At 30.3% G+C, this 23,590-nt stretch overlaps 3 protein-coding genes and 1 non-coding gene across 4 annotated transcripts; 2 read left to right on the plus strand and 2 right to left on the minus strand.

Annotated features, from left to right (window-relative positions):
• Nucleotides 1-29: 29 nt before the first annotated feature.
• LOC145593261 (U2 spliceosomal RNA) lies at nt 30-218 on the minus strand. Its single transcript, XR_014102627.1, has one exon. It is a non-coding gene; the product is annotated as a U2 spliceosomal RNA (small nuclear RNA).
• Nucleotides 219-727: 509 nt separating this feature from the next.
• LOC145592815 (uncharacterized) lies at nt 728-2,591 on the minus strand. Its single transcript, XM_081649320.1, has 4 exons — nt 2,333-2,591; nt 1,582-1,642; nt 1,278-1,467; nt 728-1,155 (listed from the first exon to the last, which is right to left on the minus strand). Exons 1-4 carry the CDS (start codon nt 2,423-2,425, stop codon nt 1,113-1,115), a joined length of 387 nt encoding a protein of 128 aa, XP_081505446.1. The 5' UTR covers nt 2,426-2,591; the 3' UTR covers nt 728-1,112.
• A 2,609-nt stretch (nt 2,592-5,200) lies between these two features.
• On the plus strand, nt 5,201-8,486 carry LOC145592816 (glycosyltransferase BC10-like). Its single transcript, XM_081649321.1, has 2 exons — nt 5,201-5,740; nt 7,839-8,486. The coding sequence occupies exons 1-2, from the start codon at nt 5,201-5,203 to the stop codon at nt 8,484-8,486; spliced, it is 1,188 nt and encodes a 395-aa protein (XP_081505447.1).
• Nucleotides 8,487-19,335: 10,849 nt separating this feature from the next.
• On the plus strand, nt 19,336-23,243 carry LOC145592817 (delta(7)-sterol-C5(6)-desaturase-like). Its single transcript, XM_081649322.1, has 3 exons — nt 19,336-19,746; nt 22,224-22,529; nt 22,618-23,243. Exons 1-3 carry the CDS (start codon nt 19,518-19,520, stop codon nt 22,923-22,925), a joined length of 843 nt encoding a protein of 280 aa, XP_081505448.1. The 5' UTR covers nt 19,336-19,517; the 3' UTR covers nt 22,926-23,243.
• Nucleotides 23,244-23,590: the final 347 nt, after the last annotated feature.

A 23,590-nucleotide genomic window follows, 5' to 3' on the forward strand; every position in this document is an offset into this window, starting at 1 on the left:
TGCAACGATTTAACATATAACAGAGAAGGAAAATGTCTAATAATTGTTGAGGTAGTAATTGAAACGCTTGAAGACCCCAGTAGCAAGCTACTGAGATGGGACTTCCCCCTTAAAAAATAAATTTAATATCGTTGTGGGCCATTGGCCCACATATCAGATATTAAACTGATAAGAACAGATACTACACTTGATCTTAGCCAAAAGGCCGAGAAAGGTATGCTTATTATAGTCATGAAATTGGCTTTTTATATTTCCCTCATTACACATACTTGCTTCTTCCTACCGATGTGGGACAACTTTGATTGTTAAACATTTCTACCAATAATGTCTATTCTGTAACATCAATCTATTTCTGTGAACTTATCCTGTCATGCTATTTCTGTTAACAACGCTTAATGATCTACCAGACTACCATGATGCATGCTTTGATCTAACTAGTAACTACAACAAATCGAATGTTGAAGTCAGTAAAAAATTGTCTAAACTTTCATATCTGGTTTCCATAAACCCTCTTTTTGCATCTCTTAAAAGAAAGAAGTAATAGGTACACCGTAGTTTTAGGAGGATATATATTGTACTGAGTATAAACAAATTCTCTGTTTTCAAATTTCCTGAAAAAACGATAAGGTTTGGCTGGTTGCTTGAAAGAGAACAATGACTATTTGATTATTTAAAACTTAAAACGAGAATCAGCCCAGAAATAGGAGAAAATTGATTCAACAAAAAATAATAACAAATTGATTCTACAAATAATTTGCCAGTACTACAACCTCTTAGTCCTTAACTAGGATACACAAAAGCTCTTTGCTCCCCTCCATAACCTACACTGCTACACAGCCACTACAAAGAACAAACCCCTTCCCTTGATGCATAACAGTCCCTTCCCACTCTAGACTAAAGGTGAGTAATCACTAGTAAAGACTAAAGAGTATTTGCAAGTGCTCTATCCTTTTTAATTCATCCAGAGTAATCCCAGTAGTCATCGACAAAATGCAGACTGCAGGATCATCCCCAACTAAGCTGCAGAACGTGAACAATAAAAATGCTTAGAATCTGCCATGCTGAGACCAGAATTGATATGCTTCTTGTACATTTGAGTAACTCCGTAAATTCTACATGTTGGCCTTTCTTTCCCATCGTTCTTTGGTGTCTAACCTGTCATCCAAACCAAAAGATCAATGTTATAAATGGTATATATCATTACATCTCAAGTACAAGGTAGATGAAGGAATGGCTATTAGCAGCAAAACAATTTACTGCAACATGTGAATCATTACCCCCAGTGCAACTTCTTCTTCAACGCAGGATGCACATCACCACAAGAAGTTGATGATAAGACCTTGTTATCATCCTCACCTTTTGAACTACATTTAACACCTGAATCTTTCAATCCCTCATACTCATCTACATGGTCATCCACAGACCCTTGTGTATCAACATCATCACTTACAAATTTATCTTTCTTATCTGCAATTTAACAAGTAATGCACAAATTTCTTTAAACATCCCAATTTTAGTATAAAAAAGTGATAGCTCAAAGTCATAACCAGGAGGTACAGGACATAATGAATGAGGATAGACCTTTAGACTTTCTTTTGTTCTTAGACTTTGTTTGAATTTGCAAGCGTCTTCTTTGTAATTCCTACAAGATGTACAGTCCAAGATATACTTACACCAAGCAATCGCCACATCGAAAATGAAAATGCACATGAATCTAAAAGAGGGGGGTGTAAAGGAACCAAGCAACCTAAAAAGTTAGAACAACACAATTTACTCTTCCATGCTCCATGACATTGGGATTGTTGGGTCTTATAATTCCACTATTTAATCACACTTTCCTTAATTTTGCATTCAAGGAGACAAATTCCAAACCCTAAAATTAAAACATGATCACAATAACAATTCATGACAAGCTAAACAATTTACCCCTAAAGTATATTCCCAGAAACATACATATTAAATTTAACAAGTTTAAAGGGAAACCTGAAATTGCAGAATCTATGATCAAACATCAATTAACAAAGTATGTAGTTATATACGAAGTACAACTATACTCAAATCAAATGAAACCCTTTTTTCAGTAATCCCCAAAAACAAATCAAAAACAGTAGAAATCACTAATCAAGCATCAACTAATACAATTTAGTGATTTACTATGGTATTGATATCATAAAGCCCATTTTACTAACATCACAAAACACAAAATTAACAAATTGTGGAAAGTTATCAGCCCTTGAAATCAATTTATTTTCTGGGTTTTTGTTTAAAATCTCAAGTAATCAGAATTCTTAACTTGGAGCAAAAAATAAAAAGCAGGGTTTGAGAAAAATACTCGAAATTTGGCGAGACGATCTTGGGAAATTGCAGATGATTTGAAACTGGGATTTAACGAAATTGATGCTTTGCTTCTTCCATCTCCCTCCATTTTTTCCCTGTCTTCTTTCTTTGTTTCTCGATTTTAGTCGCCAAATGTATATAATACTGGCTTTGGCCCGATCTAGTTTTGTTTTAATTTGGACTTTGGAACATGTTACGTGCTTATTTCAATAGGAGCCCATTGAATGTCATCCCCTTTCTCGAAAGACAATAATGTAAATGAAATTTGATACTCTATACAGTATTATTTATGAATATTATTCGACCATAATGGTTGAAGAATTGATAATTTTATAGGGTAATTTATGAAAGAACTAGTTTGAGGCCCGGGCGATGCCCCGGGTTATTTTTTTATATAAAAAACTATAGTAAATTGTTTCAAAAAAAAACTTTAATAAATTAAAGTGAAATCTATTGGTGGTTTTATAATTTTTTTTTAAAAAATCATTTTTTTAAAAATTTTTATCAAACACTAAAAAAATTCATTATGAAATATGTAGTAACCTAACTTTTATACTTCATATTAGTCTGTTTTATTTGTTAAAGGAATTTTTATCGACCATTATAAATTTCTTCAAAGTATGGATGAGCAAACGAAAGAATGGGGATTAAAAAATAAGAATTTATGAGCATTAATTTTTTGTGAGGAAAAAATTAATGATCAATTTTAATATGACATGAATCACATGAGTACATGACCCACATCATTTATCAATTCATGACACGTGGCAAGAATGATGACACGTGGCATGATTACATTTCTTGCCTTGGGTTTTAATTATATATATATATATAGATAGATAGAGTTCACTTAATACAACTACAACTCTTTAGTTGTCTGCTTCAGTTTAGCTATATCAATTCATACCATCAACTTTAGTGCATTAATGTATCACTACAATATTCCTTCAAAGTTTGTGGTAATATGACCATCAAAATTTTGAGCCAAAGATTATTGGGCATGCCGCAAGAATTGCACAAATGATAACTTAGATTAATGAAGTCCAAAAATTTCAAACAAAGGGCTTATTCTGATTTGTTGAACTGAGCTGAGTTGAATTAATTGATTGGAGTTGAACTGAAGTGAACTGAGCTAAACTGGATTGTTTATGAGAGAAGAAAACTAGAAATTGAACTGATTGGAGTTGAGCTGAATTGAAATTAAACTTAAGAGAACAGACCTAAAGAGCTCTATATTACATTTACATATTGACATGCACTTGCCAATATTGCACGTGTAGTACACGCACTTATACGTAGCTAATTACTTAATTGTACCTTGTATTTTTCATTAAATTTGCAAATACTATGTATTTACCCTTTAACAATTTGACTTTGGTAAACGCATTTTTAATTTATACTCCGTAATTCGTACTTGTATTTAGGAAAGGGGGGTTTGGCAACTCATCAAGGTTTAACTTTGTCCATGTATTATGGTTTCATGCAGATTGCAAAGATTTTTCATGAACTTGCAAACGAAGACATACATGCATCACTTTTGTTCTTTTACGCTTCCAATTTATTGAAGAACAAACTTGAACTATATTTGTATTATTTTAACTTTACTAATTAGAAAGTTCCCTTCATTTTATTGCAATAAATCGCAGATGGACATGTGGCTAGTTCATTTGGCTTTGTTAACATCCTTTTCGTGAGCCACGTCACTTGCATTATAAGGATATAAGGTTCTACGATAACAATCTTGTAAGAAAAAAAAATTTGTCAAATTGCGTTCCCTACTTGGTCCAATAAATGATTATTGTATAAACTTTAGACTTAGGGCCTGTTCTCATTAACTGAATTGAGCTGAACTGAATTGAACTTATTAGAGCTGAACTGAACTGAAATGAATATTTTATAAGAGAAGGAAATTAGGAGCTGAACTGAACTGAATTTATAGAGCTGAACTGAGCAGAACAGAACTGAACTTATTAGAGCTGAACTGAACTTATTAGAGGAGAAGTGAAGTAAAAATAATCGTATGAGAACAGGCCCTTAGTGTAGAACCTACTTCGTATATTATAAGTAGAATTGAGATGGTTGTATTTTTTTGGATTCAACTTGTTCCATGTTTTGTTTCTTTTTTCTAGTTGTTTAGACATTGACCCAAGAGTTAGGGGTGAGCAAACTTTGTTTATCTAATTACATGGATCTACTAAAACTAATAAACCTTACTGATATATGAGTCTATGAACATGCATATTATGATGGAGTTTGTGATTGATGATATGAACTATTCTGTATATACTCACAAATAAAATTTATAATCTAAAAACCTATACATTGTGTTTCAATTTAATATTAATGTACACACGTATATGTTTAATTTAAGGGCTAACTATTACGAGTATTGATAATTTTGGCATTGCATTTCTAAACTAGTAACACATACTGAGATTAGGTTACGGAGTATAATTTATGACAAAGTAGACAGGCGTGCATTATTTAGGGATTAACGTATTTTTGAAACTTAATTTACTTAGACCTACCATCCTATGTTTTGGTCATTGACTTTCTCGTAGTAGGGAGAGTATGAACTACTGTATTACATAGAATCAGTCCAATCAGATAAAAAGGCATAGACCAAATTAAGTCAATCTCGTAAAAATTACGTACACGAACACATGCAAGTCACCCTAACTTTCGTTGGACTCATAAATCATTTATTCAAAAAGCCGTCCTAGATCTCTTAATTAAGCTAATCCACCTCTTTATAAATCTAGCTATAAAATTAAACTTATGCTTACATAATTCATTATTTCTCAGTAGTCAAAATTTATACTAATAAATTCTCATAATGAATGAATACTTCTAGTAAAAAAATATGGCTAAATTAGATCAATTTTTTTTCTTTGCTTTAGGCTTATCTCTTGGCCTTACTATTGGCTTCCTTGATCTCCAAAGCTTGCCTCTCTCTATATCATCTTGGCCATCTCTATCAACTACCTTGCCATACTTGGCACAACCGGCAAAGCCATCGGCTCAGCCTCCACCATCTTCACCACCACCACTGCCGCCTCTGGCCTCGTACCCTCCACCAACAACAAATAGCACTATTTCATCAACATGGAAGGGGTACAACATGGAAGATAACATCAAGAGTGTCATAATGCATAATATGAGTGACAAGGAATTATTATGGAGAGCATCAATGGTCCCTCAAATGGAAGGATACCCTTATGAATACATGCCTAAAGTGGCCTTCATGTTCTTAACAAAAGGGCCCTTGCCATTAGCCCCACTTTGGGACTTGTTCTTTAAAGGTCATGAAGGGTTATACTCAATCTATGTTCATACTCATCCTTCTTACAATGATTCTTGGCCTCAAACTTCTGTCTTTTATGGTAGACGCATCCCTAGTCAGGTAATTTTACTTTAATTATGTATTATTAATATGTGTTTGTAACTTCTTCCTAAATTCGATGAATTAGTTCACTAGTTTTTCGACTATTATGAAAAGACATTGAGTATATAAACACTACTCCCTCCGTCCTTTTTTTACGTTCCTATTTGTAAAATTACACGGGAATTAAGGAACTTGGGATAAAATAAAGAACAATAAAACAAGTACAATGGGAATTACAAGACATTAATTGATGTCTTTAAGTAAAACAAAGATAGAATAATATTTGATGCTGCATATGTCATCAGTCCTTTGAAAAGAAAAAGGATCAATAATATTTTTTGGTGGAAAAAAAAGGACTAATCATATTCATCTAAATTGATGCACATGGATTCTGAAAATAAGAGTGAGAAAATAGAGAAAATATTAATTACAAAACAGAAAAATAGGGATAATTTGGGATATTTGGTAAAAATTTACTTACTAAAAAAGGAAAGTAGGAATGTAATTTTGAAATACCGAAAAAGAAAAGCAGAAATGTAAACAAGGGACGGAGGGAATAAAAAGTTTGTTATTTTATTAGATGACTCAAACTGTGTCTCTTGGTCTCAAATTAAAATTGAATTTAGCACACTCGTGATTGATTTTGGCAACCTATACAAAATTATACTTTCCCAATGAGTATGTCAAAATTAATTTTTAGTGTATCAATATCAAAATCGTTTTCTGACTCAAATAGTTTTGAGATTTGTGGAATAGTCTATTGTTCTAGTCTCATTTTAGTAGTTGTTGTTTTTTTGGGCTGTTTGTCTCTTTTGGGCTTTTTATGCAACAAATATTGGGCTTTTTACATGGGTTGATTTTGATGTCATTGAGCAGACATTTAGGCGACACACTAAATAAAAGGGTCCAAGTCCAACCAAATAAGAATACTATTGGTTTGCTTTTAATGTCTACGCCCTGCGTTAGTAAGCAGGCCGTCCAATTTGTATACTTTATTTCTTGTATATTTTTAATAGCTTTATTTAGACTTTTTACTTTTCATTAATTCATATACTCCTCACTTTGACTACTACTTCATATATCATCTGTTGTATTCGTAAAGAAAAATAGTCATGGCTAATATTATATATTCATTTCGATTTGTACTTTTAAAATATTAAAAATAAATAAATATGATTTTAGCAAAAGATAATAAACATGAAAATTCAAATAAAAGAAGTAAGTCTATTGCGATAAGGGGTAAAGAAAGAAGAAAATTCAAAACTAATACGATGTTAAGATTATAAATGAGGTTGAGTGATCGACTACACATGATGAATGATATATTTTTTTTTTTTAATATACAAGCAACTAAGGACATATTCTGATTTACTGAACTGAAGTGAAGAGAATAGACCCTAAGGAGTATTTAATGTACAAGTCATGAATTTTCTATCTTCTCTTACAATGAGTAATAACTAATGATAAACTTTATATTGATAGATACTACGTAAGAGAATACAACAGCATTAACTTCTTTTTTTCAATTGCTTTATTATTATCACGCATTTACACACATGATATATAGTGTGAATTATGACTAATAATACAGTAGCACTGTACCATCTTTAATCGTATGATTCCATTTTCTTTAGTATAGTTGTAGAAGTAGACAGACTATTTATTGCGCAGGAAATTCCAAAATTATTGGTGAAATATTAATAATAATGTCGACTAAAACTAATGTGCCTCCCTACCACAAATAGTTTAAAATATGGGTAATGATATATGCAGCCCTTAGGGTTATGTATAAGCATTAAATATATTTCTCAAAATCGAATTAAGTTGAGAATTCATGATAAAATCACTCACCAATCAGTGTAATTAATGTTAATCTTTTCTCAATATTTCTTTATTGAGCTTCTTAGGGTTATGTTATCATTATTAATTAAAGTCACAAATAAAAGTGTTAATTTTAGATATTGGACAACTTTGCATGAAAATTATTTTATGGAGTTCTTTATTAGTTAGATTTATTTTTTTTATTAATTTTATGGGTGTCGAATATGATCGAAAATATAAACAATTAATACTACTATTAAAGTATTAAGTATTAATTCATTGTTTGAATTTTCAGGAAGTTGTTTGGGGAACTATATCAATGATCGATGCAGAAAAACGGCTTTTAGCCAATGCCCTCTTAGATTTTTCCAATCAAAAATTCGTTTTATTATCAGAATCATGCATCCCTCTGTTCAATTTCACGTCAATTTACAACTACTTGACAAATTCTAATGTAAGTTATGTTGCTTCCTTTGATGATCCAAGAAAACCTGGTCGTGGACGTTACAACCACAAAATGTGGCCTAACATAACCATTCAAGATTGGAGAAAAGGTTCCCAATGGTTCGAAGCTGACCGTGAAGTCGCCATTCGTATGGTTTCGGATATAAAGTATTACTCTATTTTTGAAGAGCATTGTCATCCACCTTGTTACAACGATGAGCATTATTTTCCAACATTAGCTAATAAACTATTTCCGGACTTAATTGCTAAGAAAGGGATTACTTGGGTTGATTGGTCACACGTCGGACCTCACCCTGGTCGATTTATTAGTCGTGACATAACAGAGGAGTTTCTTAACAAAATTAGACTTGAAATATCAAATTGCACATATAATGGTGAAGTAACATCTATGTGTTATCTTTTTGCTAGGAAATTTGTAGGGGATACATTGAAGCCTTTGCTCCAAATTGCTCCCAAACTTCTAGGTTTTGATCCTTAAAATTTTGTAATAATAATATTCTATTCATTTCATAACATGTGTACACTGAACATTTTTTTTTAATGCAGATATGTATACTGAACTTAATAAAATTTTTGCCTAATCTCCTTTTTAAGAAAAAAGAAAAAAGGAAAATTATGACAAATTAATAAATTATGGACCAAGTTTTCTCTATCAAAATGGATTCATTTCTTTGTCAACACATTGTGATTATGCATTTATGCTTTAGAATTAAGATTACTTGCGGGATTGTATAAAACAGATTCATTTCTTTGTCAACATAGTTGTGATTATGCATTTGCGCTCTAAAATCAAACTCAAAACTTAAGATAACTTCGATTTTATGAAACAGATTCATATCTTTGTCAATATAGTTGTGATTATACATTATTTATGCTTTAGAATTAAATTCAAAACTTAAGATGACTTCGATTTCATAACTAGTCCTTAAATCCTCCAATCATACAGAGTGTTTAATTAATTAATAGCCTTATATATAGTTTTGGAGTTTTGCTCTTGTTAAGGCTCAATCTTTATCAACAAAAGCTTTGAATTTAGGGTAACTATATTTGACGCCATTAAAATTCAATCTTCTTTTCAAGAAATCGATTAGAAGCTACGTACAGTATATAATACATGGACATTTGTACCATTTCCCTTGGTTAATACTCATATAACCCTGCACGTCAAGATTACATTGGACTTTAGTTTTGATTTGATGATAAGCAATACTTGACTTAAATTATCTATTGTGACGCCGCCGAATGTGATGGTTTCAATTCGTGTTTTGAATTAGACTTCCAAGTTTAGATTGTAGTTATAGAACAAGTTTGAGTACTTTGTTAAGTAACTACCTAACAAGCTTTTCATCATTTTTAAGGACAAATTTATTAGCTGAAATGGTTATCTAATTAAACATTAAATAAATTACTAGTATGTATGAAATACATCATAGCTTGAAAGGGTAATAGTTTAATTTAGGAATGTATGTTAATTAATTAAAAACCAATTGATTATTTTTTCTAATCGAAGCTTAGTATTTTCACTTTTAGCATCCACAAATTAGATGGAGCATCCAAAAGTACAGTTGCTCCCAAATAATCATTTACGGAGTACTATGTTACTGAAATATGCATGCAATGTATTGTGTTCTAATTTTTTTTTTTTTTTTGAAAGATGTAATGTGTTTTAATTAGTACGTATATGTTTTTTTTTTTCTTGTCTATGTTCTTTTCATTATGATCAATGTTTCTTCACGATTATATATATATATATATATATATATACCACCCGTACACTTCTTATTTTACCCTTATTCTTGTTCAAAAAGTAAAACTTTTTTTTAATATTGATAGGAATAGTGATATTGGTTTGAAACAAGTGCATAAACCAAGCACAGCACGCTTATTTCCTTATACACAACCCTTAATCCTATGATACAATCATCCACCGCATGAAACATGATTATCAATCAATTACATATTACTAAAAGCGGATCTAAGGGGACACTTGGCAATGCATTATTAAAAAATTTCCCGCTAAAACTACTTTCTAAAAAAAAATTATTATATTAAAAAAAGGTTGCATTTAGATTATGACTTTTATTTTATATAAAATCTAAAGTAAACTTCCTAAAATATCAACTTGCACATTTTAACTACTTTGTATTATATATTTAAATATTAATACGAAATAATTCATACGGTTTAATATTGATCAATTGATTCATTTTTTTAAAATATATAATTATTATATTTTTTTTGTAATTATTCAATATCCGTGTATGGCACGGGAATTAAAGTAGTTTGTTAAAAACATTGAATTGTAATAATAATGCAATGTTTGTTGTTCCATCACTTGCATAGTTGCAGTATGTAACAATTAACAAATTTGACAAAAAATTAACAATATTGAAAAGAAAATAAATAAATAAATAAAACAAGCGTTTTGGTGTCGCCAAGTTATTTATTTTATTTGAAACCAAATTAGTGCATTCATAGACAAGTTAATTTAGGGTTTGTTCTGTTCAGCTTAATTTTAGTTCCGTTCAATTCAACTCCAATCAGTTTAGTTTTTAATTTTCTTTTCTTATAAACAATTCATTTCAGCTCTATTCAGTTCAGTTCAGTCCACTTCAACTCCAATCAGTTCAATTCAGTCCAACCTCAATCAGTTCAGTTCAATTTAATTGTTTTCAGTAAATCAGAATAGGCCTTAGTACTTCGGACAAAGTTTAATTACTTGCTACTCCGTATATCCGAATTATGATAATTTTTTTAAAAAAAAAAAATACGTAGTAAGAAAAACGACAGCAAATGTACACGAGTGTCGTACAGATGCTACTGCTTTGGGTTTTCATAATTGAACAGCTGGACTAATAATGATAGTAATAATCAAATTAATAATAGAGTTGATTTTATTAATAAAGTAAATGGCTTCTTAAGCTCTTAGCTACCCGGCCCCACTAATTATCCATTTTGTTCAATTCCAGCTAAATCATCAATGAAAGCTTTATTTCATCTAAGATTTTATAATTACTCATATATTAGAGCATAGAACTTACTGTATTCCCATTAGTGAAAGTCTAGAATTAGAGAAAGATTAGGGATGATTTCACTTTATAAGGGAGAGGAATTATTCTTACGGATCACAAATTGATTAGTATTACATCTTCTTTGGCCTTATAAGTGGATCAACCCTCTTTCTCAGTCAATTTATAATTTAAACTAAGGGCTTGTTCTCATTTACATTTACATTTATATTTACTGAACTGAACTGAACTTAATTGTTTATGAGATAAGGAAATTAGGAACTGATCTGAAATTAAGCTGAAGAGAACAGGCCATAAGATTGTATCATACATTTACATATGGTTAAATAATAAAAATTAAACGAGATAAAATTTTAGGGACAATACAAATGTACTTGTTATCTATATAGGAAGTACAGTATAAGACAATCTTTAAAAGTCAAGACACCAACCGGAAGGAATAAGTAGTAGTGAGGATGACGTGCAGTTATAAAACACGAGAGGTTGTGATATACACCCGGGCGTATCGTTTACCCCATGAGTATTTGTTCTCATTTAAATGATTGTTTTTCATTTTATCATCAAATGAAGAACAAAAACTAACCTTAAATTAGTTGGGTATACGATACATCCGAATGTATATAACAATTTCTACTAAAATACCGGCAATTCAATTCGCAGAGTCGCAACAAACTAAATTAAAATAGAATTTATAAACCCCTCGCACCTGGAAATTTATTTGCAGTTATAATTTTGCATCTTTGTAGATTCCATTAATTGCAGTTGAATATCATTCGCCCCTGACTTATAAAAATATAGTTCATAGTCAAATTCAGTGGGCTCACAATCACAAATACAATTACACAATACCACAATCGGAATGTCATGTTGTCACCCTGTCCTGCTTCACCTACTACTACTGATCAACTCATACTGTCTCACTCTCTATGCAAAAACCTACGCCTCAATTTATAAATTGTATTAAATGCTTGTATTATATTATTGTATATAGATGTATTATATTATTGTATATAAATAGTTCTAACTTCTAAACATAGTTAACTTCATACCTTGTAGTATAATACAAAATATATATTATATATAAATAGTGTAAAAGTCAAATTATTATATAAAAAAAAAAATTCGTAAAAATATTACAGAGTAGAATACAATGTACGACTAACCATTTTTTTTATTTTAATACTCTTAAATGGTTGTAATGCACGTAAATTAAAGGAGTCAAAAACTCAACACTAAGGGCCTGTTCCCGTTTACTGAATTGAACTGAACTGAACTGATTGGAGCTGAACTGAACTGAACTGAGTTGAAATGAATATTTTATGAGAGAAGGAAATTAGGAGCTGAACTGAACTGAACTGATTGGAGCTGAACTGAACTGAAATTAAGCTGAAGTGAACAGGGGCCCTAAGCTAAGGTTAAAAATCTCTAAAGCTATCTCACACTCTCGGGTCTCCCACCAGTTAAACAGCTCGTTGCACGTGCAGTGTTTGCTCAAACTTGTACATACTCCTATAGTCCTATAAAAGACTAAAAGGTTAGGTAGTCATTAGAATAAAAAAAGATAGAGAAGGAAAGGAAAATTTGCGAATTGCAGTCATTTATTATATATGGATACGTATACATATACCCTTACCCTTTTTACCTTGCAGCTTTTTTTTTTTTTTTTTTTTTATTTTTTTTTTTTTTTATTTAAGGTAAGATGAAGGACCCTACTAAGTTGGCACACTCCCAAGTATTTTGTAATTGGTGGGGCTTGAACTTGTGACCTCAAGTCACAAGATGAGTTTTCTACCAGCTCCGTCAAGCTTTGCTTGATTAGTAATGTTTCTTTAAATGATTATGGTACATACCATATATGCATGATAGCACGCACTAATCAATTCTAGTCATTTTATAACACACTTATTTAAAATGACTTACCAAAAACAGAGTACTAATTTTGCAAACTGAGCACTTAAAGTTTGTTACAGGAAACTTCAATGTTACACCATGCTTAATTGCTTAGTGATCGAAGATTGTGCGGGAACTTGAATTTTCAAACCCCACTATCATATACATGTATGTTTGAGAGTAGGCGGTTTCCTTACCATACAAATATATAGTCGTGTATTGCATGAACAAAAATAAATAAATAAATAAAAATATGTGGAATGTTACACACTTGGCAGGCCTCTTGCGCTCATTTAACAGGAGAGAAGTATAATATTCTTAATTGAGATTTGTATAGGTGTACACTCAAACCCAATTAAGCTGCTATTTCATCTATCAAACTCATAAAATAAAGTAAAACTTATATTTATTTATTACATTTATTTCATGCCTTAGCTTTTTAAATTACTTCTATTGAGATTTTAAAGATCATCCATCTTTTTTTTTTTTTTTTTTTTTTAAGCCAGATCATCCATCTTTTTAGCCAGCCGATTTTGAGTGTTTGACCTCCTAATTAAAGTCTAAAGAAGCAAGTTTTCAAAAAAAAAAAAAAAAGTCTAAAGAAGCAAGATATGATGGTTCACACTTGATTTTTAGAGAACATTATGGATCATCCTTCCATCGTAAAATCTACTCATCTCCTCACAAAAATTTGTTTAATAATAATAATAATAATAAGGATTTTGCTAACGAACGTCCGGAGGTATTGGATAATCATTTAAAATATTGTTTAAAATGGTATTAATTTGGGAAAGCATGACAAAATCACGCGTCGATCGGTGTAATTAATGTTCATTTTAATTTAATCTTTTCACTTTTAGCTAGCTTATCCAACGCCTCGGGCGTTCGTTAACTTTTGCCTAATAATAATAATAACATGTAGACATAATATTAAAATCGTGTGCACCAAAAAAAACTCCAAAATAATGCACTTAGGGTCTGTTCATTTCAGCTTAATTTCAATTTAGTTCAGTTCAGCTACAATCAGTTCAGTTCAGCTTCAATCAATTCAGTTCAACTCTTAATTTTCTTCTCTCATAAAATATTCATTTTAGCTCAGTTTAGTTCAGCTCCAATCAGTTCAATTCAGTTCAATTCAGCCCAATTCAGTATTCGTGAACAAACCCTTAATGATATGAAATTGATTTATGGTATGAATAGGAGAATTATTGCAACTAAAAGTTCTCTCGCCTCTCCTCTCCTCTTCTCTCATCCTCTCTTCTAGGGTTTCTCTAAATCTTGGCCGTTTAGGCCGGAAATAGTTTAGTTTAATTTCTCCGAAAATTAAACTATTTCCGACCTTTTTCCATTAAATTTATTTAGTTTTGCAATTTAGATTTCAATAAATCTACACAAGTAGTGTAGATATTCATTCGTCTCCCTATGGTGGAGTGTCTCCCTATGGTAGAGTCGTTAGTTTTTGTTAGTTTAGTTGCTTGTTTATGTTTAAGGTTTGTTTGCGTGTTAGGGTTTATCAAAAAGATAATCATCTTTTACCATATTGTCAGTTCTTTGGTAAAAATTTGTTCGGGATCACAACGGTTGTCAAGTTTTCAGATGCGTTCAAGCGAATCAGATGAGAATCATTCTTACGGTTATAACAAATCGTTAGACCGTATCTCCGAAAAGGCTGTATATTCCAGCGATGTGTGCGAGAGATGTATCGCAGTGCAAGATCTTTTCAACGATCGTAGCTTTAATAAAGGAAATCCTAATTTGATTCAATTTTATATATTTGTTAATTTAGAATTCATTTGTAGATGGTGGATGACTTTTTATTAATGAATTGATTTGTTCTAAAAAAAAAAAAAAAAAAAAAAAGAAAAAAGGAGAATTATTGCATTTTTTTTGGGTATTGTTAAGCGCTGAATATACATTTTTCTTAATTTAAAAGTCCACTACATAAAGAGTTGACGATTAGTGATGGTATTAGACTATTAATATATTTTTCCGTACTAGCTAGCCATGCATTGCTTGCGTAATTGTGTATGGTTAATAAAATTCATTTAAATTAATATCTAGATGTACGGATCAATAAGAAAAGGTTGACAATATATATATGTATAATTGTATATATACTCCGTATTTTTATCAATGAATTTAGAAAACATTCATTTGGAATATTGATCGATTTAACGATTAAAACTAGTAGTTGTAAAAAACATGTGATTTTTGAATCAATATGTTTTTTTTTCTTTTTATTTTTTGAGAATAGTATGTATACACACAAAACACAATCTCTAATTCTCTATGTCATAATAAGCTCATTAAATTTTTCATTAAAACATTTGTGTAATATTGTCTTACCCTCTCTTCCCTTGACCAAACCTATCTACTTACAGGGTGGCCTTATGGATCAATTAGTATTATGTACACCACGGTGTAGTTAGAAATAGGTGCACCACGTCTATACTTTTGAACATTTAGTAAAAAAAATTGAATATTTTATAAAAAATGAACATTTAGTAAAAAAATATAAACACATCACAAAAACTGAACATAAATATGCAAATTTTTATGTTCATATTTTATATAAAAATATTCATTTTCTATACGGTAAATGTTCAGTTTATATTACAAAATTACTGAATTATTACGAGTCAGACAAACTTTTTTTAAAATTTGTTTAACTTGTAATAACTCAAAATTTGCGATTGTTCAGATTTTTTTACTACATGTTCAAAAATGTTATTGTTCATATTTTTTTTACTAAATGTTCAAAAGCATAGGCGTGGTGCATTGCGATTGTTCAAATATTTTTTACTAAATGTTCAAAATTTGCAATGTTCAGATTTTTTTTTTTTTTTTTTTTACTAAATGTTCAAAATTCGCGATTGTTTAATGTTCAAAAGTATAGGCGTGATGCATTGCGATTGTAAGATTTTTTAATTAATGTTCAAAATTTGCGATGTTTAGATGTTTTTACTACATGTTCAAAATTTGCAACTGTTCAGATTTTTTTTTACTAAATGTTCAAAAGTATAACTGTGGTACACCTATTTCTAGGTGCACCATGGTGCATTGTAAAATTTGCGCTTAACATTGTATTTGATAAAAAAATATTGACATGCATATTATCTTAATCTTATCTTCAAAACTTAGTTCTATTTTAAATCATTTATTTTTTTATACAAAATTATACTTTCCTTTTGTTTTAAAATATTTATTAGATTTTTTTTTTACTCTACTTTTTTGAAGGGTTGTGTAAATCGTGTTAAGCTTCTAAATTACTCGCAATTTATATTATTTTTATTTACTTTACATCATACTTGTATTAAGTATTTATTTTAAAATAAAAAATAAAATAATAATAATAATTAGATTATCTATAAACGAATCAATATCATGGTGAACATGTATAAAATGACCCAATAAACAACATTATCTACTACACCAAAATTATATACTCCCTCCGTTTCTAAAAATTCGACTCACTTTGCATTTACACGGTCTCTAATGAATATCGTTGACCATTAATAATTTTGACTATGTGTAAGTAAAAATTTTAAAAAGTTGATATTTGGAAAATTTATCAAAAGAGGAATCTAATAAGATCAAACTTGTTAATTATTTTTGATTGTATAAATCATAAAATGCGGTCAAATTATTTTATTTTAACTAAATGAATAGTAAGTGAGTCGAATTTTCAAGAATGGAGGTAATATATACTTTGCAAGTAAGAGAAAATTAGGGATCTTACTTGATTGAGATGAGAATTAAACCCTTCTAATAAAAGGAGAGCCTCTAACCATTAAGCTAACCTTGATTCTCATCAAACACTGCACGTGTATGAGTTGAACCATCCCATATTCCTATTTATATGTGCAAGTGCGTGATGTTGTTTACGGCGCAATGTATATATCGTTGTGTTTCATTCTAATTGATAGTGTGTCTTACACGTACAAGTACGAGTACAAGTGTACAACCATGACTCTTTACATGCTTGAACTTTAATATTTTGAATTAGTGAAGTTGAAATGCAAATGATCTTAACTAATTGTGACTTTGTGAGTGAAAGAGGTTATCAATTTCTTATACACTCTGTATGGTCCCGGTTTTCTTTATTAATTAATCGTAGCTCATAAAAGTTGTAAACTTGTTATGTTGTATGAGTAGAATCTATAATACAGTAGAACTACTTTCCTCTTCAAATATTAAAGTTTGGATATGAAGTATTTTTTTGACACATGTATCATAGCTTTAAATATAAAATAAAACGTATATTTGGGTTGCTTTTGGACTAGTACAATTGTACACATGTACAATTACAATTTGATTATTACATTTATTTAAATAAATAATAAATAAAAATTAAAAAAAAAAAAAAAGAAAAGAAAAGAGGTGGATGCATATCTTAACTACGTACGACTGGGAAATCTAAAAAAACTCGAAGAAAAATATGGTATGGACTATGGAGTATTCCTTTAATCCTTTTGGTGTCGAGAATATGGTATTTTGAACTCCCTTTATATAACCCTGTGATATGACGGTTAGACCATAACCCTGTGATTAGACGGTTAGACCACCCAATATACAATGAGAATCCCTATTTTGATATTAACATCTATAAAAATATTTTAATTAATTTATTTAAACTGTTATCGTTTTATACTTCCTCCTTTTTTAATACTTGCAACACTTCCTTAAAATGGAAATGTCATAATACTTGCAACACACTATAAATGGAAAGTTATTTTAGGGAATAATTATATTATTTCCTTTATTAAAGCACATGACCCACTAAATTACACTACTAACAACCACTCATTCCATTTTAAAGTGTATTATATTATATGAACCCCACATTTCTTAAATACCGTAAAAAAGTATGTGTTGCAACTATTTAAATACAGAGGAAGTACATTAAGGCCTGGTTTAGTTTAACTTATTTTTAAGTTCAGATTCGATAAGAAAAAATAAGTTTGGACCAGATTATCATTTTATGTGCAGTTTCTTGTCGCTAAATATCTTTAAATTCGTAATGAAAAAATTAAAAAAAAAATTACATATTAAATTCAAATTATTCCGAATTTAACAAGATCTCACTTGATATATTTTTTCCTTATAGATCATTGTATATTTAAAGTTAAAGTTTGGTCAAATCAGACAATCAAATCAAATCCGATCAGATCAGACAAGTTTGTATAAACAAAATTAAGGCGAAACTAAACAAGCCCAAAGGATATATTTCTATAACTAGAGTTCGAAAGGATAGGAACAGAAATTGAAAAAAGTATTTTATAACTTTTTTTTTTATTTTTTTTTATTTATGTTAATGAGGATTACACCAAGAAAAAGGAAACAAACACTTATGAAGTATATTGTTTAAGTATTCTTCCAAAAAAAAAAAAGGAAAAAAGAAAATATATTGTTTACCGATATTCTAACTGGTTTTAGGCAACACACTATGGGCATGTTCTCTTCAACTTAATTTCAGTTCAACTCTGCTTCAATTAATTCAGTTCAATTCAGTCTCTAATTTTCTTCTCTCATAAACAAGTCAGTTCAGTACCTAATTTTCTTCTCTCATAAACAATTCAGTTCAATTCAGCTCCAATCAGTTCAGTTCAGCTCAGCTCAGTAAATCAGATAGACCCTAACACTTAGGTAACACACTAACACTTACGAAGTATATTGTTTAAGTAGATTACAATATTACATAAGTCATTTGAAAGAATAAGGTCCTGTTCATATTTACTGAACTGAGCTGAATTGAACTGATTAGAGCTGAACTGAATTGAACTAAACTGAATATTTTATTTGAGAAGGAAATTAGGAGTTGAACTGAACTGAATTGATTAGAGCTGAACTGAACTGATTGTAGCTGAAGTGAACTGAACTGAAATTAAGCTAAAGTGAACAGGCCGTAAGGCCCCATTCACTTTACCTTATTTTTGTTGAATTGAAATTAATTTTACAGAACAAAAATTAAATTTTACTAAACTGAAATTATTATATTTTGAAGTGAAAATTTAGATCCTAATCTTAAGATAGACATTTTGTAGATATTGTAAATGTCGCATGATTTTTAATTATTGAGTACTGTATTTATCATATGCAACCTAATCACATACTAGTGATACTACAAGAATCATATCTCTATAATTCACAATAATTTTGAGAATTTTCCTTCCAAAAAATAATAAAAAAAATTATAATTTTCCTTTCTGGAAGCCGCCATCTAAATAGAACTTCGCCCGAATTAGAACTTTCAACAAAATCAAAATCTTATAAAAATCCAAAAAAGAAAAACAATAATTAAAAAATACAGAGAAAAAGATAAAAATAAACCCAGTATGGAGTATTTATTTTATGTTTAGAATTAATTAAATTAATTACTCTTTTATACGGAGTATAAATACTCAACCCCCTCTTTCTCAACACTCCCAACAACAACAAAAAACCCAAAAAACTTTTTCTCTCTCCTCTCAACTCCTAACTTCCTTCACTTGCTCTCTCTGCCTCACCCAATTCAAACCCAAAAAAAAGTTCTTGTTCCTTGTTTTGATTTTATTTTCCGATCTCAACAAGATCTATCTAAATTGAAAAAGATGTGGGGAATTTCAGAAGAATATAAAGCTTTGTTTATGGAAGAAACAAGCTTTTATAACCGCATTGTTTTGGGATTTGCTTTGCCGTCGATGATGTGGGATTTTCTTCCACATTTTTTACAAACTTGGCTCAGAAACTACATTGGTGGTGTTTTTTTGTATTTGGGTTCTGGTTTTCTCTGGTGCTTTGTTATTTATTATTGGAAGCGCAACCTCTTTATTCCTAAAGGTAACTTCTTTTATTTATTTATTTTTTTCGCCCTTCTAAATTACGTTTTTTTTTTTTTTTTTTTTTTTTTGTTAATTACTTCGTGAAATTAATGTGATTAGTTGGAAATTTGGTTGTTATTTTTGTGTTTGAATAATTCTAATTAGTTAGATAAATTTTCACGGCGTGGGTTGTATGTATGTATGTGGTCACTATCAATAATATTAGTCAATACTATTAAGTAAGAATTGACATTTTTGACATTCGAATTTGTACGGAGTTGAAGAGTGATGTCCAACATTATCAATGGTTTTGCTGTTATTGACATTATGTGTTTGTTTTTATAATTTGGCTAATTTACAATATACTAAACTTGGACTAATTCGGTTTTAAGCCGAGCTAGGCTCCAATTGGGTGGCGCTGCTATATTCTCGAAACTCAAGACCTTTTAGTGAAGGAGTACAACTCCTTTACTAGCTGATCTAAACACTTGTTGCTATTCGCTTAATTCATTAAGTGGGTGGTCTGGTGGGCGTGTGTGGGCCCTGGGTGGGGTGCAGAGGTGGTTAGTTATGGAATGGAAGGTGTTAATCTCATTTGATACGAGCGTTTATCGTGTGGACTTTATCATTTTGGTTTTTTTGGCTGAGGCTAAGCGAATATTATGGTCAATTTAAGGGTATTTCGGTATTCTGGTTAATTGAAAATTGATAATAATGATACTCCTATATGGAATTAATTACATAAAATAAGAAAAGAAATACATAATTCATAATTAGTTTACCTTATTTAACTTTTTAAATTTTTTATTAGGAAAACACAAGTTATAATTGCATAATTTAAGATAAAGATTTCCTTACTTAGAGTAATGTCATCAATCCACAACTTATTAATTCCAAAAAAAATTAAGTTATAAATGAAATATATTCAATATGAGTATATCTTTTTAAAACGCCCAAAATAGTATATAGGATTAACATTATGAAACAGAAGAGAGTAAAAGATTAATATTTTGGTTCATGTAATCGACCCTATCTTTAGCCGACAATCAATGGGTTAAATCTGTTAATCTACCCATAGGAATTTTTCATCTAAAAGTAGACCTTAAGACATAGTAGAGTGAAGTTAGAGTATGGTCAATCTTATGACATACAGTACACTATGTCATACTTGTAATTTTTTTATTTTATTATTTTTTTTTTTTACAACCAAGAAATTTTTTGGACAAATCCTTGCAAGTGAATGGTGTCAATTTTTTATCCTAGTAGATGAAAACGTGAATCATGTATTTTTAAATTTAAAAGGAATGGTGTCAATTTTTGGACAAATCCTTGAAAGTGACACTAATATCTACGGAGTATAATACAGTATGCTTCAATGTTCCAGAATGTGTTATAGAGTTGGCCGTTTCGAGGGTATATATGTTTTGCTAATTGCATCATTAATTTATGTGGATTATCGAAGATTCCTTCATATAACTATATAAATATAAGAGGTTTGTTGTTTGTTTACTGTCGGAATCTTTAAGGTCTTGAAGAAGTCAATAAGGGAAGGCCATTGTTCTTTTATTTTGGCGGTTTAATTTAATAAATCCACGGAATGGGGACTTATTATACTCGTAATAGATGTGAAATGTGTATCTTGAAGGTAAGTTTCTAATATAGTCGCAACTCACAAGCATAGATTGCTTGCATTTTGGTTAAATTACTACTAGATCGGACATAATATGACAGTCATTGTTAATCTTAGGACGATCTAAAATAGAAATAGAAATAGAAATGTGACATGCTCCGTAGTCCGTACTACGGAGATATTAAGGACAATGGAATGTGGGATGTTAGATGTGTCATGTGAGGTACAAGTCCCTAAGAGGTGGTCAAACCAGGAGATATATAGTTGACTATCTGAGTAAAAGAGGCTTTTGTTGGAAGCTTCTTGAGAACAACAAACTACAATAGTTTTGGTCTTCTAGTGCGGCCTTTCTAATAGGATTTCTATAAACTATCATATTTTTTGGGTATACTTTGGCATCTTCATAATGTGTCTAAATGCTACCTTTATAAAGCTACTAGATGCCCTTTTATATAAAGTATTTTTTTAGATGTTTAATTTTACTTTTATATACAACTTGTATGTGAGATCTTTAGAATGCCATATGCCTTGTAGTAAAGTTGGCCACTTAGCTTACATCATGATCACCAATTTTACTAAGAGTTTCATTAATACGATGGGAATTCAATTGTGTTTATCTTATACAACTTTTTTAGCCTTTTTTGTATGCTTAACAGGTTGGTGTGGTGATGAATTACTTTTGGGATTAATGTATAAATTTTTAAGTAATTATGTGGAATGTCATAGATAATTTATTTATATAATAAATATTGATTAATCAAAATCAATTTGGAATCTTATTAGTTTAGTCAAATTTTTTATCTTATCAAATTACAAGTCACTAATCACCTTGTTTATTGACATTTTATTATATGTTAATATTTTAGATTGCATACCATCAAAAAGAGCTATGTTATTACAAATTGGAGTTGCAATGAAGGCCATGCCTTGGTATACCCTTCTTCCAACGATTTCTGAATATGTTATTGAACAAGGCTGGACAAGATGTTTTCCTCGAATCAGTGACATCGGCTTGCCAGCCTATGCGGGATATTCACTGATTTATCTTTTAATCGTGGAATTTGGGATTTATTGGGTGCATAGAGAATTGCATGACATAAAACTGCTTTACAAGTATCTCCATGCAACCCATCACATATACAACAAGCAAAATACTCTTTCTCCTTTTGCCGGTAAGTTAATTTCAACAGTTGCAAATGTAAAATTTTAAATATTATTTTTGAGCTATTCTTATGCTTCGTATTCATTTTTAATTTGCAGGTCTTGCATTTCATCCCCTTGATGGCATTTTACAAGCCGTGCCTCATTTCTGTGCGCTATTTGTTGTTCCGGTTCATCTTACGACTCACATAGCACTTATTTTTATTGAAGGTTTATGGACAGCAAACATTCATGATTGTATCCATGGAAAAGTATGGCCGGTTATGGGTGCTGGTTATCATACTATTCACCACACTACTTATCGACATAACTATGGACATTATACATTGTTGATGGATTGGATTTTCGGAACCCTTCGGGAACCTAAAATCGGTGAGCTTGATTATGAGCCAAAGAAGGTTTGCTAATATGTAGTCATATTAAAATTGTATTCATACATTTAATTTGTTTTAGTGGAACTCTCGGTTGGCTTTTGTTCATCCCCTCATTGAACCAGTGTAAATTATTTTTGGTTGGTGATAAATGTTTTCATTTGAGGATTATAAATTTACTATAGGAAGGGTTAATTATTAGGAAATTGAAATGTTAGGTTTAGATTATAGTTTTTTTTTTTTAATTTTTTATTTTGAAATTCTATTCATAACCTTGTGTGAAACTTTACAAATTATAATTTGTTTTATGCAAGGAATTTGATTGTGTATATTTGAAAGTTTGTATAGACAATATAGTACTCGTACTAGTTTGGATGTCAAAAAAAAATCTTATACTTCGTATACTATATTTCTTCGATTAGCACATGTGGATTCTTATCCTAACTTTCTCCCTCACATGATTAATTAGATTACATGTTTCTTGTTGGGCTCTCTTTGGACCTCTAATACCCGATACAATCACAATTTTGTTGGGCTACTTGTTACAAACAGATCTTCGAATCCTTTTCATCTTGCACTCTTCAAATAATTGTGTCTCCTTTAGGACCCTTACTGAGTGTTGTTAAGGACTTATTGGTCGAGATCATCTTGACCGTGTATCGTGTATGATACTACCCTATTGTATCGTGGACATCTATTCA

Source organism: Chenopodium album, chromosome 18 (genome assembly GCF_948465745.1).
Source record: "Chenopodium album chromosome 18, dcCheAlbu1.1, whole genome shotgun sequence".
NCBI lineage: Eukaryota > Viridiplantae > Streptophyta > Magnoliopsida > Caryophyllales > Amaranthaceae > Chenopodium > Chenopodium album.

What these genes read in the sequence shown, in the direction of transcription:
- LOC145592815 (XM_081649320.1), bottom strand. Translation starts at nt 2,425, where the DNA reads ATGGAGGGAGATGGAAGAAGCAAAGCATCAATTTCGTTAAATCCCAGT. An exon ending in GAACAAAAGAAAGTCTAAAG is followed by an intron (nt 1,468 to 1,581) that starts GTCTATCCTCAT and finishes GTTAAATTGCAG; the next exon opens with ATAAGAAAGATAAATTTGTA. An exon ending in AAGAAGAAGTTGCACTGGGG is followed by an intron (nt 1,156 to 1,277) that starts GTAATGATTCAC and finishes TTTGGATGACAG; the next exon opens with GTTAGACACCAAAGAACGAT.
- LOC145592816 (XM_081649321.1), top strand. Translation starts at nt 5,201, where the DNA reads ATGGCTAAATTAGATCAATTTTTTTTCTTTGCTTTAGGCTTATCTCTT. An exon ending in GTAGACGCATCCCTAGTCAG is followed by an intron (nt 5,741 to 7,838) that starts GTAATTTTACTT and finishes TTGAATTTTCAG; the next exon opens with GAAGTTGTTTGGGGAACTAT.
- LOC145592817 (XM_081649322.1), top strand. Translation starts at nt 19,518, where the DNA reads ATGTGGGGAATTTCAGAAGAATATAAAGCTTTGTTTATGGAAGAAACA. An exon ending in CAACCTCTTTATTCCTAAAG is followed by an intron (nt 19,747 to 22,223) that starts GTAACTTCTTTT and finishes TTAATATTTTAG; the next exon opens with ATTGCATACCATCAAAAAGA. An exon ending in TACTCTTTCTCCTTTTGCCG is followed by an intron (nt 22,530 to 22,617) that starts GTAAGTTAATTT and finishes TTTAATTTGCAG; the next exon opens with GTCTTGCATTTCATCCCCTT.